This window comes from Martes martes, assembly GCF_963455335.1.
Source record: "Martes martes genome assembly, chromosome: X".
Classification (NCBI taxonomy): domain Eukaryota; kingdom Metazoa; phylum Chordata; class Mammalia; order Carnivora; family Mustelidae; genus Martes; species Martes martes.
In genome coordinates, this window is record NC_137897.1 from 40,939,466 (window position 1) to 40,957,170 (window position 17,705).

The 17,705-nt window shown below is 56.7% G+C and overlaps 2 protein-coding genes across 4 annotated transcripts; one reads left to right on the forward strand and one right to left on the reverse strand.

The window, feature by feature from the left end:
• Positions 1-861: 861 nt before the first annotated feature.
• PLP2 (proteolipid protein 2) lies at positions 862-3,928 on the forward strand. Of its 2 annotated transcripts, none has more exons than XM_080795864.1 (5): positions 862-1,109; positions 2,214-2,366; positions 2,465-2,560; positions 3,094-3,184; positions 3,377-3,928. In XM_080795864.1, exons 1-5 carry the CDS (start codon positions 1,014-1,016, stop codon positions 3,397-3,399), a joined length of 459 nt encoding a protein of 152 aa, XP_080651990.1. In that variant the 5' UTR covers positions 862-1,013; the 3' UTR covers positions 3,400-3,928. The 2 variants fall into 2 exon arrangements, with proteins under 2 accessions (XP_080651990.1, XP_080651989.1); XM_080795863.1 differs by having other exon boundaries at positions 914-1,184; positions 3,377-3,819.
• Positions 3,786-12,697, reverse strand: PRICKLE3 (prickle planar cell polarity protein 3). 2 transcript variants are annotated; one of them, XM_080795861.1, is made up of 9 exons: positions 12,574-12,697; positions 11,296-11,381; positions 10,287-10,470; positions 8,227-8,340; positions 7,757-7,894; positions 6,562-6,765; positions 6,263-6,449; positions 5,183-5,479; positions 3,786-4,617 (listed from the first exon to the last, which is right to left on the reverse strand). In XM_080795861.1, the coding sequence occupies exons 1-9, from the start codon at positions 12,613-12,615 to the stop codon at positions 4,025-4,027; spliced, it is 1,845 nt and encodes a 614-aa protein (XP_080651987.1). In that variant the 5' UTR covers positions 12,616-12,697; the 3' UTR covers positions 3,786-4,024. The 2 variants fall into 2 exon arrangements, with proteins under 2 accessions (XP_080651987.1, XP_080651988.1); XM_080795862.1 differs by having other exon boundaries at positions 10,287-10,466; positions 12,574-12,603.
• Between the last annotated feature and the right edge of the window lie 5,008 nt (positions 12,698-17,705).

The window sequence follows — 17,705 nt, forward strand, 5'->3', positions numbered from 1 at the left end:
AGAACTAAAGAAACCTGGGCTCCTTCCCCATTCTTCATCTAGGGCTGTGCTGGCGGCCCTCTTCTGAGAACCAGGAAACAGAGGCCCAGCACTTGGGGCCAGGGCCTCCCTAGGATTGCAGAACAGAGAGCCCCTGGGTTGTGACACCATTAATAATGTCTATCCCCATGTACTGAGCAGTTTGATGCTTACCAAGCCCTATTCTCTCTTAGCCTGTGCGCCAGTGCAGTCTCATTTCCATCACTGCTAAGGGGTTTATTCCACCAACCATGATCCTTTACCCAAAATTTGAAGTCCCCAAAGCTCTGGAAATAGCTTTGCCACATATTGGGCACCATTTGGTTACAAAACCTAACCTGACTTAATAAGGGACAATTTTCAGTTCTGGCTTATCCCACTTATTGTGAACGATTTCCACCCCTTTACTTGAATAAATATTAAGGCTTTTTATTATTATTATTATTATTATTTTAAAACGGGGCTGCCTCAGACCTCGCTGAGAGTGTTAAGAAATACACAACTTTCTAAGATCCGAAATATTCAGAATTCTGGAAACATGCCTAGGTTTAACCATGGCCTCAGCCATTTTTACAGCTAAGGAAACTGAGTCATGTGCTTCCCCAAAACCAGATCCCCGAGGTTCTGAATTGAGGCAGCACCGAAAGCATTCCTATTCCGAAAGCGCAAAAGGTCCCGCCATTACCGCACATGGTACCCCGAACTGCCAAGCCTCAAAGGCTGGCGCCCCCGGAGGTGGGGCGCCCTGGGGGCTACGCACCCAGCGGGGAGTATCCTTGGCAGGCGGGGCAAAGGGGCTTCCGGGGCGGCAGCCACCTGGCCCGGCCCCCTCCGGCCCCGCCCGCTTCTGCTCTGCGAGGTGATTCACTCCCTCCTTCGCCCCGGGGGCCCCCTTCCCAGCCAGACGGCGGGCAAGACGGCAGGGTGTGCAGCGTCCCGAAATCCGCCAGAAAGCGAGTAGATACTCCGCGCCCCTAGGGACTCCGGCCCACCCCATGGCGGATTCCGAGCGCCTCTCGGCCCCCGGCTGCTGGGCCGCCTGCACCAACTTTTCGCGCACCCGAAAGGGAATTCTCCTGTTTGCTGAGATTGTGAGCGTCCCGGGACAGGCGGGTGGGCAAAGGCAGGGTGGAGTGGCTGGACCACGCGGAGCCCAGAGGCCCCGGGTGAGGCAGGCGCGGGCCTGGAGGCGCTCGGCAGTGGGGCGCGGGAGGGTGGGTTGGTGGTGGAGGCCCGAATCCAGGGGCTCGGGGCGAACTGGTGGGGATTGGAGAAGGTGGTCAGGAGCTGCTGGGCTACGCGGTGCCGCAAGGGGACCATAGCACCTATGGGGGGGGGGCTTGTGTAGGGAGACCGCGTGGACACATTGGTGGGCTCCTCGGAGGGATCCCAGGGGGCTAGGAGGCGGGGGGGCCTCTCGTGGCAGGGCGTGGCGCGGCCTGGGCACTGGCGGGCGGGCTGGCTGCGCGCCCAGGGGCGGGGCCTGTTGGGGTGGGGCCCTGAGCCCGGGTCCTACGGTGTGGGGCGGTCCGCCCTTTACCAGTTCTTCCTCGCCCTTCTGTGGTCGGGAGGATGTCCTTAGCTCTTCGGGCCGCTCGGGGAGCCTGGGTTTCCCACTCTTGGCTTCCTGAAAGTGGGACCCGCCTTTGATTCACTTGTAAAAGGGGTGCGACACCTTTAACAGAGTCCTGCCCCTCCGGTGTCACTCTCACCGCTTCCCAAAGGGGTTGCCGAGGGAACCGCAGGTCCCGCCCCTGTCAAGGCCCTGAAGCTGGCTCCAGCAGTGCTCACCAAACACCTGGCAGCACCACTCCCTGCAGCCCGCCCCTATGCTGGAAAGGAAAAGGCGGGTGACCAAGGCACCCAGCTCTACCCCTTCCTAGGTGTCCCCCTCGGGCAAGTCACTTAATCTCTCAGTGCCTCAGTTTTCTCATCTATAAAATAAAGATACTAATAACAGTACCCAGCTCATGGGGTTGTCATGTTGATTAAGTAAATTCCTACTTGTACAGCCCCTAGAACAACTTTTGGGACAGTGAGCACAAAGTAAACGTTTAGCTATTAGTGTTTGTCATCTTTCCAGCCCTGGTAGGCATCGTCGGAGTTTGAGACCTCCAATTTAAGCCAAATCCCCTCAGCCCTGGATGCTGATTGGAGGGGGGGGTGTTGTCCCCTCTCCCCTGTCATCCTTCCAGATATTGTGCCTGGTGATTCTGATCTGCTTCAGTGCCTCCACGCCAGGATACTCCTCCCTGTCGGTGGTCGAGATGATCCTTGCTGCTATCTTCTTTGTCATCTACATGTGCGACCTGCACACAAAGATACAGATCATCAACTGGCCTTGGAGTGTGAGAAAGGGGCGGGACTAGGGAGTGGCCCCAGGGCAGTTGGGATGGTCCTGGGACCTCTGGATGCTGACTTCCCCTCTTCTCCCCACGCCTCACAGGACTTCTTCCGAACCCTCATAGCGGCCATCCTCTACCTGATCACCTCCATTGTTGTCCTTGTTGAGGGAGGAAACCACTCCAAAATCATCGCAGGGGTAAAAGCCACAGAGGCAGCTCCAAGGCAAAGATAGGGGTTTGAGAATCCAGGGCCCAGTTCTGCTTCTGCTTTTGGGAATAAGTATATGGCCCATAGCATGTCACACTTGTCCTCAGAGCCTGCAGGAAGGTCTGGCCCATGCTCTGGTTGTCCTCCCGAAATCATCATTTTCCATGAAAGGCCGTGCCTTGTCCAACACAGGGACCTCTGTGGAAAGCACAGAGGTGGCCCCTTTGTCAACACATGAGACTACCATCCACTAGAACTTTGTCTCGAATCTACCATGTGCATGGTGCCACTGACGTGTGGGGCCACTGTATGGTTACCCTGTGTTGGGAGGTTCTAGGAGGAGGGAGGGTGGGGTAGATTTCCGTCTCCTGGCTTGTCCCTGGGGCTCTCTGGCTTCTCTGGGGTTTTAGTCACCATCCCTGCATGGGAGCGGTCATTGGAGGTGGTAGATACAAGGAAGCAAGAGGCTGAGTAGGCTGACAGACCTAATCCAACCTCCCTTGCACCCATCCCCACCCTCAGGTACTGGGCCTACTTGCCACAAGCCTCTTTGGCTATGATGCCTACATCACCTTCCCCTTGCGGCAGCAAAGACATACAGCAGCCCCTACTGGTAAGTGTGTGTGTTAGTGGGGGGAGTGTTGCTGGGGGTTTGAGTAGGAAAGGGGGTCTCCCAAGGGCACGAATGCCCCCTTATTGGTACTGATGGCTTTAGTGCCCATGAGTACCGTAAGCTTCAGTATTCCTTGTCTGGAAATGGGCATAGGATCCTACCAATGCTTTCCTCCCTTTTCCTCGCCTGCAGACCCTGCAGATGGCCCGGTGTAGGTGAACTCCCTTCATTGCTCTCTGAAGCCTGCAAATAACACTTCCTTCGAATAACTTCTCCCTGCCCCGACAACACTCCCAGCCAACTCCCAGCCTCTTAACTGAAGTACAAGTGCCTTTATTGGGAGAATCTGTCTTCCTACCTGCCAGTCCCTCCTGGGTGTGGCCACCTTTATGGGTGTGCCTCTGTCTCCCTTCCTTCTGCAGCACCCAGGAGGAGACACTTGTTCTGCCTGGACTATGCACCCACTGAAGCCACAAAATGAGGGCAGGAGGGGGGCCCAGATTTCAGATTCTAGGCCCTAGGTTGTGACCCATACCAAATAAACTCCTCTGTGTGGGGGGTGGTTCTGTGGGGGATAAACAAACAGATTGTTACAACATATGATAATGAATAAATTAATCCTTTGGTCAAATGTGGATAAATCTCAAGCATCAGGAGGGGGAAAATTGGGAGGGGACAGCTGGAGCAAGGAGATAAAGAAGCCAGGCCTGTTTTACGGCAAATATTAAATTACTTCATTAACACAAACAGATGAAGGAGGAAGGGGATTTATGGCTTGGGCTGGGAGACGGGATCATCTCCACTGATGGGAGAACAGAACCCTCCAGGACTACACTGCCTTCAAGCCACGATGCAGTTCTTGTCTCTGGCCTGGCGAGACATTCCTGGGCGAGAGCTCCTGGGGAGCTGTGGAGATGGGGATTTGGGGGTTCCAGTTGCATTGTCCTGAGCAGGCCCAGGCCTGCAAAGATGCGGGGGCAGGGGGATGCGTTCCCCTAGGAAGAAGCCATCCTCCTCTGAGGACTCAGAGCTGGGGCTAGAAGGTGAGCTGGAGCAAGATCCCGAGTCCGACCCTGATCCCAAATCACACTGGTGGTGGCGATGTCTGCCTGAGTGGCGGCGGCGGTGATGATGATGATGGTGGTGGTGGCGGCGGCGATGGGTGGGGCCTCTGGGTGGGGGACTACGAGGCCTGCGACGTTGCGCTGGGGGTGCACTCAGGGTCCGCCGAGGGCCTCCCTCAGATACCAGAGGATCACGGAAGCTGACGCGAGGGGTGCTCTGGCGACCAAAGGCACCATCTTCTGGGCTCGGATCAGGCTGGCTGGGGAGTCCTGGGGGCGGCTCTGGGGGGCTGCGGAGCCCCAGCTCTGGCATGGAGTGGCGGTGGGGGGCCCCTCTCAGAAAGTGGGCGGGCTCCTCAGGGCCTGCAACTGGAAAGAGAGATGGAGCAACTCCCTGTTATCTGGCCCCCAAGGGGAGGCTGGTAGAAGGGACTTCTCTCCACCTTACCCTGTCAGGACTGGGAAAGTAGGAGCAGCAGTTGGAGGGCGGCAGCGAGGTGGGGGAGTTTGGGAAATGTGAGGCTTGGAGCAGACTCTGGGTGGAGGGAATAGAAGTGTGACTTCTGACGTAAGGGGGGGGGTGACATTGACTAAAGTCGACCAAGTTAGCCATAGAATGGGGAGTGGGGCCTGGGCACGGAGGGAGGAAGGTGAGGGGTTTGGAGGAAAGGAGGAAGAACTTGGGTTCAAGAAGGAACAAATTGAGGCTAGGGGACGGGCCTTGTAACAGAGAGGGGCGGAGCCAGGGTTCACAAGTGGTAGTGTGGGCTGGAGACTAGTCCTAGCACGGTTTTGGGGATGCAGCCTGGACGGAGGTGGGGGCGAGGCCAGGGATGCCGCCTGAGAAGGGCTTGGGCCAGCCAAGGGGAGGGGTCCTGCTTGAGGTGGGGGCGGGGACTCCGAGAGGCTAGGGGTGCCTCCAGGGTTAGCTCACCGGGCTCTGGCTCCGTGCTGGTCCCTTTGGTGGCGGTCTCTGACGCCTCTGCAGTGGAGAAAGAGGCTGTGGATGCTGCAAGAGGTGTGGAGACCATGCCTGCGCTCCAGCTCCGGCGGCCGGTCCCCGAAGCTGTGGGCTCGGACCCCAGGCTGCAGGCTCTCGAGCAGAAGATCAGGCCCCGGCGTGGCAGGAAGGGGCGGCCCAGGAGAGCTCGCCCGCAGCGACTACAGCAGAAGCAGCGGTCTGAGGCGTGCCAGTGCTGGCCCTCATAAGCCATCTGACCCTGGTCCAGGCCTGTGGGGATGGAAGAGAGGGGGGAAACTGAGGCAGAGCCAGCAGGCATAGCCCTTGCCTGTCCTGAATGGGGCCCATCTTCGGAAGAGGCAGGGAATCTGAGGCAGGGTACCCCAAGACGCCCTCCCTCCCAACTCTCCAGAATGGGGCTCTCTCTGGAGGAAGAAGGGAAACTGAGGTTTGGGCTTCACTCTAAGTTTCTTCATCCTTTCTCTCTGTGAAACCAGCTGATGTCTCCTCTTCTCCTTCTCTTTCTTACCCAGGGTGCCCCCTCCCAGACTGGGGGTGGGCACTGGACTCTTGAGATGTGGGTCAGGTGGATGGAGTGTAAAAGGTGGACCTGAAGGAAAGTTGGGGGGGGCAGGGCTTAGAAGGTAGGGCGGGGCCTTGGTGGGAAAGGAGTGGGTCTTAGAGGGCAGGGTGCAGCTCAGGAGGTAGGATTGTACCTACGCTGATGGAGGAGTTTTAGAGACTATGGAGAGTCTGGGGGAGTTGGGCCTCTGCTGAGGGAGTAAGAGGGTGGCCCCAAGGGGCTAGGGGGGCTGGGAATTAGAGGGAACCCTGGAAGTGGGCATAGATACGCAGTGGTGCCTAGGGTCACGCAGGTGGGGTTTCATAAGTCCAGCATGATGGGGGATAACGGTGAGGGACTTGCAGTAAAGGGTGGAGGGCTATGGTGCGGGCACTAGACTGCAAGTATGGACTATAATGGAGGATCCTGGTGGGGTGGTGCTACAGCCCGGCTTTCCGTGTGTCACCCCGTCCCTTTTCCTATTCACCCACCAATGTGCTCCCCACAGCCATCACAGTACTCAGCGTGGCGGGCCTCGTAGCAGGCGCAGCAGTGGGGGCGGCTCTGACGCATGACGTAGCGCTGCCCTCCCAGCGAGGCTTCACACTCGAAGCAGCAGAAGTGCCCCATGTGCCAGTGCCGGCCCTCAGCCTCAGTGCACTCAGGGGAGAAGATGATCTGAGGGGGGAGGGAAGGGGGGAGAGGGACACGGGCCACCTTGGCCATCAGAAGGGCCTTCCCCTGGCCCCGCTCACCCTCCACTCCCACCCCGGGGTGGACAGGCGTGAACCTCGTCACAGGCTTGGCAACGTGGGCGCAGGCGCTCTGCGTGGTGGCGGCCACAGTAGACTTTGCCGGCATGGTAGAAGTAGATGAGGTCCACCAGCAGCTCGCGGCACGTGGAGCACACGAAACACTGTGGGTGCCAGCAGGCACCCAGGCCTGCACGGCTGGCAAACACAGCGATGTCGCCACCTCCAATCTGCTTCCCGCACTGCCAGATGACAGAGAGACGCTGCCACCGATAGTCAGACCAGATGGGGGTCTGCCGAGGCCTGTCACACTTGGGCTTGCCCCTGGCCAACCTCTGTAACTGGCTCCACCCATGGGGTAACTTTTAGATGGGGCCCTGCTTACACGGGGTGGGGGTGGGGTCCCCTAGAGGCTGACATGACTTCTGGGGGGAACCCACAGAGACTGGCCCTTCTAATTATGGGTGGCCTTAAAGGCAAGTCTTGTCCTTAGGGAGCTGGGGAAATCAAAGAGACAGGCCAGGGGATGCCTAGGTGGCTCAGTTGGTTAAGCATCTGGCTTCAGCTCAGGTCATGATCTCAGGCGGGCCTGGGATGGAGTTCCATACTGGGCTCCCTACTCAGTAGGGAACCTGATTATCTCTCTCTCTAGTTGTCACTCTCTTTCAAATAAATAAAATCTTTTAAAAAGAGAGAGAGAGAGAGAGAGAGAGAGAGAGACAGGCCAGGCCCAGTGGGGGAAACTCAGCGACAAACCTCACCTTAGAATCTTACAGGAGGATCTAGGGTCGGGCTCCATCCGCCGGGAGGGGCCTTGAGGACAAATTCTACCTGCCACTGGGCCCTATAGACAGGCCAGACCACTGTGGGTCAGTTCTTAAGGACATGTCTCAACCACAAGAGGACCAGAGAGACTGCCCACTCCTCACATCCACTGTGAAGAGGGAACTAATAGAGAAGGTCCACTAGGGCCTCCTTAGAGACAGACCACAGTCAACCGTGAGCTGTGAGGGAACAGGCCCTGTCCACCAGGGGGCCCTGCAGACAGATCTTGCTGGCCAGGGAGGCCTTAAGGCATGGTCCCTGCCTAACAGTGGGATGTGAGGAAAGGACTCCATCCACCAGAGGGGACATGAGAGACAGACCGCTAGGACTGAAGCGGCAGGCTTCATCTCTTCCCAGGGCCTGGAGCAAAGGCACTGCTCTCACCCACTGGGGCCCTCCCTGGCTCACCTCCTCACAAATGGCCCCAATGATGGTCACGGGGAAGATGCGCACGGTGCCGCGGCCCAGGTTCTCCCGCTTCCGCTGCTGGCTGAAGGCTCTGAGCTCCTTCTTCTCCTCCTCCTCCAGTGCAGTGCAGTACTGTGCCTGGGGTGGGAGGGTCTTCCAGGCTCCTCCCACCATGCCTGCCCCACCCCCCACTTCCAGAATTTATCCACACTCAATTTACCTCTAGGCTTTGGTATAGCTGGGTGCTTCCTGCCCGACATTTCCACCCTTTACCTCCTCTCCCAGGGCTCAACTGTGGTTTGGCCGAAGAATGGCCCACCTGTCCCTGCCTGTGCACACCTTTCACATTGGATGGGCTTCCCTTTCCTCCCCTGACCCTGTGCGTTTCTTTCCAGATGCTTAGCATTTGCCCTGGTTGCGCCCTGCCCCCTCACTACCTGGCATGGCCTTCCTGTCTTCTCGCTCCTCACCTCACTGTCGTGTGGGGGCAGCTGGTGCAGCAGCTGCTTGATCCTGTATTTTTCCCCGGGACTGTTGACGTAGGGAACCTTATCCTCTGGGAGGCAGCTGAAAAATTGGTATACCTGGGAGGATGTGAGGGATGGGAGAGAACAATTGAGACTAGGGGTGAGCTGGGATGCAGCGGGATGGTTGGGCCCCTACTTCTCGGAGAATGTTAAAGTCATTGGAAGGGACTGTCTACTGACACACTCCACCTTTCCTTCCTACAGATCATTTCCATCACCTCCCAAACACGCCATGAGTTCCTTCAGGCCTTGACCCCATGTTTCTCTCCAGCTGCTGCCCCCCATTCTTTCTTTTACAGCAGAGTTCCTCAAAAGAGCTGTGGGCACTCGCCCCCTCCACTTCCTCTCCCATTGTCTCCAGACCCAACTCTAGTCAGGCTTCCCCGCCCCTTCTGTCCCTGCTGGTCCTCCAAAGCTGTTCCTGTCCCGGTCATTGACCATGTCCACACCTTCAAAATCCTTTTTCGGGTCTCAGTCCTCATCCAGCCGGACCCATAAGTAGCACTGAACACAGCTGATCACTCCCTTTTCCTGGAAATGCTTTGTTCCCTTGGCTTCCAGAACACTGTCCTCAGTTTCCTCCTACCTTATTGGCTGTTCCTTCTCTGTCCTCTTTTTGGTTCTTCTTCAACTAACCGACCCCCAAATGTGGGAGGAGCCTCAGGCTCATCCATGGTTCCCTTGCCTCTCTCTACATTCACTCCCTGGGGAATCACATCCAAACTCATGGTTATAAATACCACTTCGTGGCTCATACTTCACAAATCCATACCTAGGTTTCCGTAGTGTAGTGGTTATCACGTTCGCCTAACACAAATCCATACCTCCAGCCCTGTGACACCTCCCTTGAGTGCCAGGCCGCATGGCCACTCACATCTCTGACGGGCATCTCAGAACTCCAGATGGCCAAAACCGAACTTATGCTCTGCCTTGGCCTGTCCCCTGTCAGTTAATCCATCCCTCCTTGAGGTCCTCTCTCACACACCCACAAGCAAATCCTCTTAGCTCTGCTTTCAAAACGTATCCAGAATCTGACCACCACTCACTACTTCCACTGCCAACATGGTTATTAGTCATGGTCCCCCTGCCTCGACTCTCACACCTACAGCCTATTTTCCTCACAGTAGCCAGAGGGGGAGCCTGTTTAATCCGAAAGCAAACCACATCCCTTCTCCGGTGACAACCCTCTTGTGGCTTCTCCTTCATTCAGAATAGAGGTCAAAGTCTTCCCCATGTCTCCCTCCCCACCTCTGTCCTCACTTCCACTCCCTCTCCCAATCACTCACTCTGCTCTAGCCACACTGGTCTCCTCACCGTTGCCCACATGGCCGAGCACACTCCTGCCTCAGGGCCTTTGCTTGGCTATTCCTTTTGCCTGGATAGCTCTAACCATGGATATCTGCACGGCACTTCTTTACCTCCTTCAGGAAGCCCAAACATCATATTTTCATAGAGGCTGACCCGGGCACCCTATTTACAATTCTAAGATTTCTCTCCTTCACGCCTTCCCTGCCTTTTTTTAAAAAATTCCATAGCCCTTAAACTATCTGACATATTTTTCCAGGTGTGTTTACTGGCTGGTGCTCACTTTAAGACTCTAAGCTCCATGTGGGCAGACATATTTTGTGTATGTCTTATCCACTGCTGTGGCCCCAGTGCCCAGAACAGAGTGTGACATGCAGTAGGTGCTCAATAACTATTTGTTGAGCGAATCCATTAATGGAAATGTGGAGAACGAAGCGCTGGCATGAGACCTGAGTCAAGGGGTAGAACAGGAGTGGGGTGAACAGGCCCCAACCAACCTGCTCAGTGATCATTCAGTATTCGCCAAGAATTGTGGGGGAATGACCACGGTGAGATTGCAGGGGATCAGAAGGATTCACATGGTCTCGTGTTGTCCCAGAAATAGGATTCTACCTGAGTGTGTGTATGTGTGTGCCTGGGTGTGCATGTGCATGTGAGCATCTACTGGAAAACAAGAGTGGGTGGCAGCCTCTGGTCACCTGCTCTGGCTTGAGACCAGGGGGCACCCAGGCATACTCCTCTGAGGCACAGCCTGAGTCATCATCGGAGATGGAGTGGCGCTGGAAGTCTGAGATTAGCCGACACATGATGCGCTCCAGGTCCACAGGCACCGTGTGCACCGCGTGCTCCTCCCTTGGGCATTTGCAGTGCTGACAGATCTTTCTGAGGGGACCGGGATGGAGGTCAGTGATTAAGGGGTGGCTCCCTTGGACCCCTGAGAAGCCCATGGAAGTCCAAGTAAGGGGCAGGGACAGGCAGATCAGCACCACCCAAGGACTTCTGGGCCTGGGGGAGGGGCTGCCGTGGGTGAGACCCGAGAGGAGGGCAAGGCTGGGAGCTGGGGGCGGGGCTGCAGGGTCTGCAGGCCCGCCTCTGACTTTTATCTCTGGGACTCAGGTCAGACTTTCCTGGCAGTGGGCCTGAAGAGGGGCGGGGCTCTGAGTCTGAGATTGGAGTTTTAAATTCAGGGGGGTTTCTCCTCGGGACTGGCTTTGGAGGTTGTGGGGGAACTTTCCTTAGAGGCGGGCTCTGGCCTGTGCTGAGGCTCTGAACTTGTGGGCGGGTGGGGGCTCCAGGCCTGTAGATGTGCCAGCTGTGGACTCTGGGGTACTTTGAGATGTTTGGGGTACAGGGCTCCAGGGGGAGGACAGGACACTGGGTCCACGAGAGGAATTTTGAGCCTGAGAGGCGCTGGATGTCAGTGGACGACGCTCAGCGCCTTGGGACTGAGGATTTCCCTAGGGATGGGACTCTGGCGTGTGAGAACCGTCTGGGGGTGGGGCTATGGAGCGGGTGGAGCTTTCCTGGGAACAGGACAATTGGGAACGAGTCAGCGGGCGGGGCCCTGAAGCTGAGCGTAAGGCTCCACCCCGGCGGAGTTGCTCTGGTGGTGGACCCGGCTCAAGCCTAGGGGTGTGGCCGAAGCTTCTAGGGGTTTCCCCTGACGGCGGGGCCCTGACAAAGGCGAGGCGCTTGATGGTCACCTACCTCCATCCATGCAGCAGGAAGCCGGGGCACTGCTCCCTGCAGGAGTTGCAGGGCTGGCCGCGGTCTGGGTCCTCCGCCTCTGGAGGCTGAAGTGGATGGGGACAGACGCGGGACCCGGCGAGGCGCGGGGGCGGGGAGAGAGAAGTCAACGCCCGCCTCTCCACTCACGCTACCGCACGCCGGGGCCTGTCCCACCAGGGCAGCGCTGGGCAGGCTGGGACAGCGCCCGCAGCGCGGGGGAGGAGGGCACGACTGAGGTAAAGGTGGAGCAGCTGAGACCACCTCCCCGTAAACCCCCTTCTCAGGGAATTCCCTTCCCCCTCACCCAGCCTTGGATACCTCCCACCTGCCTCTGACTTCTTCAGGCCTCACACACCTCTCCTGAACTCAGAATACTCTCCCCACCTGAGCACAGAGTCCCTAATCTGGGTGTCTCCTCCCAGGCCTCACCTTGGCCCCTTCTCCGCCCAGGAGGCCAGCAGGACTCCGGTTCCACAGGGTAGGAGTCTGAGGCCTCATCCTTACTTGGGATCCCTACAATAACCCTTCCCCTCTTTTCTGAATCTCAACAGCCCCTCCCCTAAGGGAGGGCTTCCCTAAAGGGCTTCCCCCTTTCATACCCAAGGAACTGGAGACCCTCCTTGAGGATCTCAGGAGGCCCCTGATCCATTGAATAACCCCCACCCCAAGAAGCCTTGGTCTTCACCCTTCACATCCTAGGGCTATTCACTCCTCTGGACCACCAAACTCAGACCCCACCTAAAGACCCCCTCCAAAAGCAACGCTGCTATCTAGGAAGTCAGAAAGCTCCTGGCTCAAGTAGAAGCCTGGAAGCCCTCTTCCCCCACATCCTAATCCCTGGACCCTTAATATTCAGGCATCCCAGGAGTGTGGGACCTCACCCCTAAGATCGCCTTCTGCCAAAGTACAGGGGAAATCCCCTTCCTCAGAAATTCAGGAGGTCCTCGCTCAGTCCAGGACCCCAGGATCCAGTCTGTTGGCCCTCAGAATCCCTTCCCAGAATTCACACGAGAAGGGAGCCCACCAGGTCCCTGGGGTGCTGATAGAAGTGTGCAGAGAGGTGGGTAGGGAACAGGTGCCATCAGACCTCCGCCTTCCTTAATCCGCACGCTTCCAGCAGCCCCAGCCCCTCCGTTCTGGGAATCTGGGGTTGGGGATTCCCAGTCCCTCGATGGAGCGCCTCCTCTTTATCCCAATTCCCTGCTCCCGGGCCTCAGTTTACCCCTGACTCCCACCGCTGCCCCAAGTCTCGCTCACCGCGCGCCCGGAGCGGCGCCTCCGGGACCCACGCGCGAACATGGCGCGCCCGGGCAGCGTCAAGCCGGGCAGGGTCAGGCCGACGGAATCCTCACGGCCATCAGGCCACCGCGCGTCCGGCCTGGGAGCTCTGTTCCGTAAATCTGACACCAGCGTGGGAGGAGCGCGCCACGCACGGTCCGCCCCTGGCCCTGTGCTCACTCCTGGGCCAAGGCGCCCCCTGCCTAGAGGTGAGGGGCAGGCAGCCCAGGAGCGCCATATGGGAGAGCTCCCCAGCCTTCTTGCCCTGGACCCAAGCCAGGCCTCAGAAGGCATGGCCCACAGGGCCTCCCACGGAATAGTCTAGGGCTTGAGGACTCTGCAGCGGAGGAGGGGGGACTTGGAAGTGGTGAGCTAGGGTATTTGTGTTGGCATTTCGTGTCCGTTTATCTTGGAAGTTCATTTGGAGGAGGGGAGGGGTAAAATCCACCTTTTGGCGCTCCTCCCCACTGGTGATATTCCGAGGGTCTCTTTCCCCCGGATGAATGCTGCGAGATTGATCCCCAAGCCCATCGCAGTCCCAGCTGGTGCTCCCTCGCCACCATCAGAGAGCTGGCTCTCATACACCCCCACAGCCTCCACTCCTAGGCCTTATCAGAGCCGGGACTATTTGAGATTTATGGGGGAAAGATGTGAAAGTCACTGGTCAGATTCTGAGGCCTCACCTCCTGCTCCCTTCCCTTCCTTACAGGCCCAGCTGTCTTGTCGCCCTAAGTCCTGAGAAATAGATCTTAAAGCTTTCCCTCCCTTGGCTTCCATTTTTCTCTCTCCAGTTAGATATCCTTTTCCCGGAGCTCAGTCCCATAGCTGGGAGTCTCTCCTTCGCCCGTCAGGCTTCGCCGTGCCTCAGGGCTGGGAGGAGGGGGTCCCCGGCCTGCCATCAGAACTCGGGCGCCGGGCGGGGGTTTCTAATTAGGCAAGGTGATGGCAGCAGCCGCCGAGTCTTTCAGCGTGGGCCCAGGGTACCTCCTCCATACTCAACTCCATTACACACATCCCAGTCACTTCCCGCCCCTCCCTGCCCCGGGGAGGAGCCAGGGAGGGGTGAAAGGGAATGAATGAATGAGGTAACGAGTCACCCCAGTGCTCCGCCCCCTGGCCTTAGCCCAGAGGGTCTCCGAGTTCTCCAGCTGGGGCGGGGAAAGGAAATGGCGAGAAAGCTGGGTCTGAAGAATAAGATGCAGGTGGGTAGGGGGAAGTCTCCCTGTGAAGTATAGGGGTCCTAGCCGGACCCTTGGGGTTTGAGTACAGGGCTCCACAGGGCCTGGGAAGGGGTGCGTCTAGTGGGCCAGAATTAGAACCGAACCCTAGAAAGACAGGGCCTTTGGCAGCCAGTGGGCAGGGGCAGTGGGCAGGGCTACTCAGAGCGTGACTTGGAATGATCAGATCGGCAACACGGCTGGAGGGACCTGACATGACGGGGTGACTTGAACTGCAAGTCCAGCAGGTCAGGGGCGGAGCTTCCTCTCCCCGCCTCTCCCCCACCTCTCTGTCTTCCTCCCCCCCTCCAGAGAAGAAAGACACACTGAGAAATCAGAGCCGGGAGGACTAGGTGGTTGAGGAGTTTATTTAGGGGAGGAGAATTAATCCTATTTGTTCTTCCTTGGGGAGGTCTTCAAACAATACCGAAGGGCTAGGAAAGGGGGGGGGCGTCTGGAGGAGAGAGGGAGGGACCACAGCCAGACAAAATGGCAACACACGATCACAGGCACTACCGACGTCACAGACACAGCGGAGGGTGCAGGATAGGGACTCCAGACTGGGCCGGGGTGTGGAGGGAGGGAAGAGGCACGGAAAGGGAGGAGAGGGGTGGGCCGGCCCCACAGACCCGTTGGCTCTGTCCTCTGACTACCTAGCTGTCCCATCACACGGGAGTGGGCAAGGGTGTGGGGGGTGCTTCTCTCTGGATCCCACCCCTTACCCTCCAAGCCTTACCTCTCGGGTCCTCCCAGGCCACCTCAATCCTCAGCTTTGGCCAGAGATATTCCTGCCCCCCACTCCACCGCCAAACCCGCCCACTTTAAAACATTTTTTACACTGCTCCATTGGGGTGGGCTGCCCCTTCTGAAACAGCCACGAACACCCACTCTGCGCCCCGCCCTGTCTAGAACTCAGACCACGACCTCACGTCAAGCTTGGCCCATTCCTGAATTCCACTTCTTGCCTTGCACAAGATCTGCCCCCTTTAGAATGAAACTCGGTCTCCTGAATATTCCTAGCTATACCGCTTCAGTACACTCTGGTCCCAATCCAAGACCCGCCCACTCTGGAGCCTCACCCATTCCTGGTTCAGGCCCCACCCCTCTAGAACCCAGTCCCCAGGTCACACCCCTTCTTGTCCTATTTCAAATCCTGCCCACTTTTGGGGCCTGACCCCTGCCTCACTCAAAGCTCCACCCATTCTAGAACCGTGCTCTCAGCCTCGTTCCAACAACCCCTACTCCAGAATGCTCTAGGGCACCCCTCTTCCTTAGACTCTAGATCCAGTATGTCTGGAGCCCACACCCCTTGCTTACCGGTCCTCTTCACCCAAGAGCTCTCCTCAAGTCCTCCTCAGGTCAAGTCCCCCAGTCTGCCTTTCTCCCCTCTCAGGGTTGAATTTCCCCTCATGGCCCCTATTCAGGCATTGCTGGAGGAGTCAATGCCAGTTGGGAGGAGGGAAGGGAGAGAGGGGAGAGAGTCTGAAGTCACACTGACCCTCCCCACTTAGCTGAGACCTGTCTTTTCCCTGTTCCCCTTTCAGAGTCCCCCAATCTCAGGGCACAGGGCCAGGGAACAGACAGGGGCCAAGGGATGCAAAGGAAAGGGTGGGGTTAGGAGAGGGACCCACTCAAGGTCAGGCCCCTAATGCATGAGGGGTATGGAGTGGGGGCAGGGCTCGGACAGATAAATAGATATTTATATATAATATATATATATATAAACAGCAAAGAGAGTTAGAGTCTCCTGGCTTGAGGGGCGGAGACCTGGGGTATAGGGGTGGAAAGGGCGGCAGGGCTTCTGAGCTCTTGCCCACCCATGGGGTCCTCCCGGGCTGCACTGACCTGTGGAGACAAAAGACAGAAAGGAGAGGGGGTCCAGACATAGGTTGTGCCCTTAGGGTGGGGGGGCTGGGCTGCTATGCCTCCACCTTGGCTTTACCCTCTGCCTGCCATGCCTTTTCTTCCTTCCTTCTTCACTCATAGTCCTTGGGCCAGCTTCATCCCAGCTGCCCCTACTGGGAAGGTAGCGCTTGCGCCCACTAGATTAAGTACCAAAGACGTTGTGGTCCCCCCTCTGCCAACCCCAAAATATCCATTAACATGTTACTGTTCTAGCCGTTGGTGATAGACCATATCGGGCAAAACAAAGCTGCTTATCTTTGTGGTGCTTGTGTTGTGATGGAGAAGACAGACTTCAAACAACAAAAATGTGTTAAGTGAGTTATCTAGTATGACATCAGGTGATAGTAAGTGCAATGTAAAAACAAAAGGTAGACTAGGGTGAGGGGGATTAGGAGTGCCAGTAGGGGAAGAAGTGTTGCTGTGGTAAGTGGGGTAGTCAGAGAAGAACTCATTTAAGAAATGATATTGGAATAAAGAGTTAAGGACGTGAGGGAGTGAGCCATGCAGATAACTGGGATGAAGAAAAATCCAGGCAGGGGGAATAGCCAGTGCAAGGGCCCCAGGGTAGAGCCACGTCTAGTGTGTTTGAGGAACAGCAAGAAGGTCAGTGGGGCTCGAGTGCAGTGAGCAAGGGGCAGTGGTAGGAAATGATGTCAGAGAGGCTGGTAATGGGGTCATATAGGGCCTTATGGACTAGGCTGAGGATGTCAGCTTTGGCTCTGGATGAGGTGTAAGGCACTGGAAGAATTTGAGCAGAGAAGCATGAAATGAGAATACATGTCTCATGTTGTTTCTATTATTTCCTCAATAAATGTTTCTTAACATTAGTAGGGCTGAGTGATGTGTGTACATCATGAATAAGTCATGGTCACGTCCCGTAGCTTAGTGGAAGAGATAGTCAATAAATACATAAATTATTAATTACAGACTGTGGTAAGAAAAGCACAGGGTACTATAAGAGAGATAAGAAAGGGGCCTTTTAAGAAGCTGGCCAGGTAAGGTTATCAAAACTAAGTGTGGGTGCAAAACTCCAGGGGGAAAACAAGTACCAAGGCCCTGAATTTGGCTTGTGCCTGGAACACGGGTGGGGTGGGGAGTGGGAGGAGGTGGGAGATCAGAGAAGGGAAGGGTGAGGCTTGGTGTCATGCCTGGTGTGGGCTTTAGCTTTTAAGGTGAGTGAGATGGGAGCCCAGGCAGAGCTCTGAGCACAGGAGGGCAGTGGCAGGATTTAGGATTTAACAGGATCCCTCCCAATGCTGTGAGTAGAACAGAATGGGGATGTGGGTAGAAAGCTGTGATGTCCAGGGGAGAGGACAGTGAGACATGGAAGATTATGGATATATTTTAATGGTAGAGTCAACAGGAATTTTTGATGAATTAGATATGAGGTACCTAATAAACTCCTCCCTGCCCTTTCCACCCTGGCCAAGTGCCAGAAGCTACCTCCGTCCAGGTGTCATCTCCCCCTCTTCCCATTTCCCTCCCTCATAGGTGAGGAAATCACACTTCTCAGACCCAGCAAAAAGGCCCAGAAGCCTCCCATTGCCTCCGCCTGCCCCCTTCCTTCCGTGAAATTCCACACTACCTCCCTCACCGCAGGGGATGGTGAGAGATGTTAGATCTATCACCACCCTCAGGGACTGGTGTGCTCGTCTGACCTTCATGACTCAAGGCCCTTTACCCTCACCATCTATTGGCCTTATTAGAACAAACTGGCTTATCAATCACTTCTAAGGCCCACCTCGTCTTCCCTCGGCGGATTCCTGCACTACGCATGTCCCCCCGCCATTCCCTTCTTTCATTGGTTGCTCTGTCCGGTTTTCTCTCCCCTCCCTTCCGTCAGAGAGGCCCTTCTACTTCTCTCCCATTGGCTTTTCATTCTGCCCGTCTTCAAGCACCATTCTCTTGCTCTCCATCTATTGGCTAGTTTTTCGTTCTTCCTATTAGCTCCGCCTCTCTATTGGCGCCTCCAAGCCCCCACCCTGTGCC

Coding starts and splice junctions, on each gene's coding strand:
- PLP2 (XM_080795863.1), top strand. CDS start 1,014: ATGGCGGATTCCGAGCGCCTCTCGGCCCCCGGCTGCTGGGCCGCCTGC. Junction 1,185..2,213: donor GCGGAGCCCAGAGGCCCCGG/GTGAGGCAGGCG, acceptor TCATCCTTCCAG/ATATTGTGCCTGGTGATTCT. Junction 2,367..2,464: donor TCATCAACTGGCCTTGGAGT/GTGAGAAAGGGG, acceptor CACGCCTCACAG/GACTTCTTCCGAACCCTCAT.
- PRICKLE3 (XM_080795861.1), bottom strand. CDS start 12,615: ATGTTCGCGCGTGGGTCCCGGAGGCGCCGCTCCGGGCGCGCG. Junction 7,895..8,226: donor TGCCCCCACACGACAGTGAG/GTGAGGAGCGAG, acceptor CTCCCACCCCAG/GCACAGTACTGCACTGCACT. Junction 6,450..6,561: donor GTTGCCAAGCCTGTGACGAG/GTTCACGCCTGT, acceptor CTCCCCCCTCAG/ATCATCTTCTCCCCTGAGTG.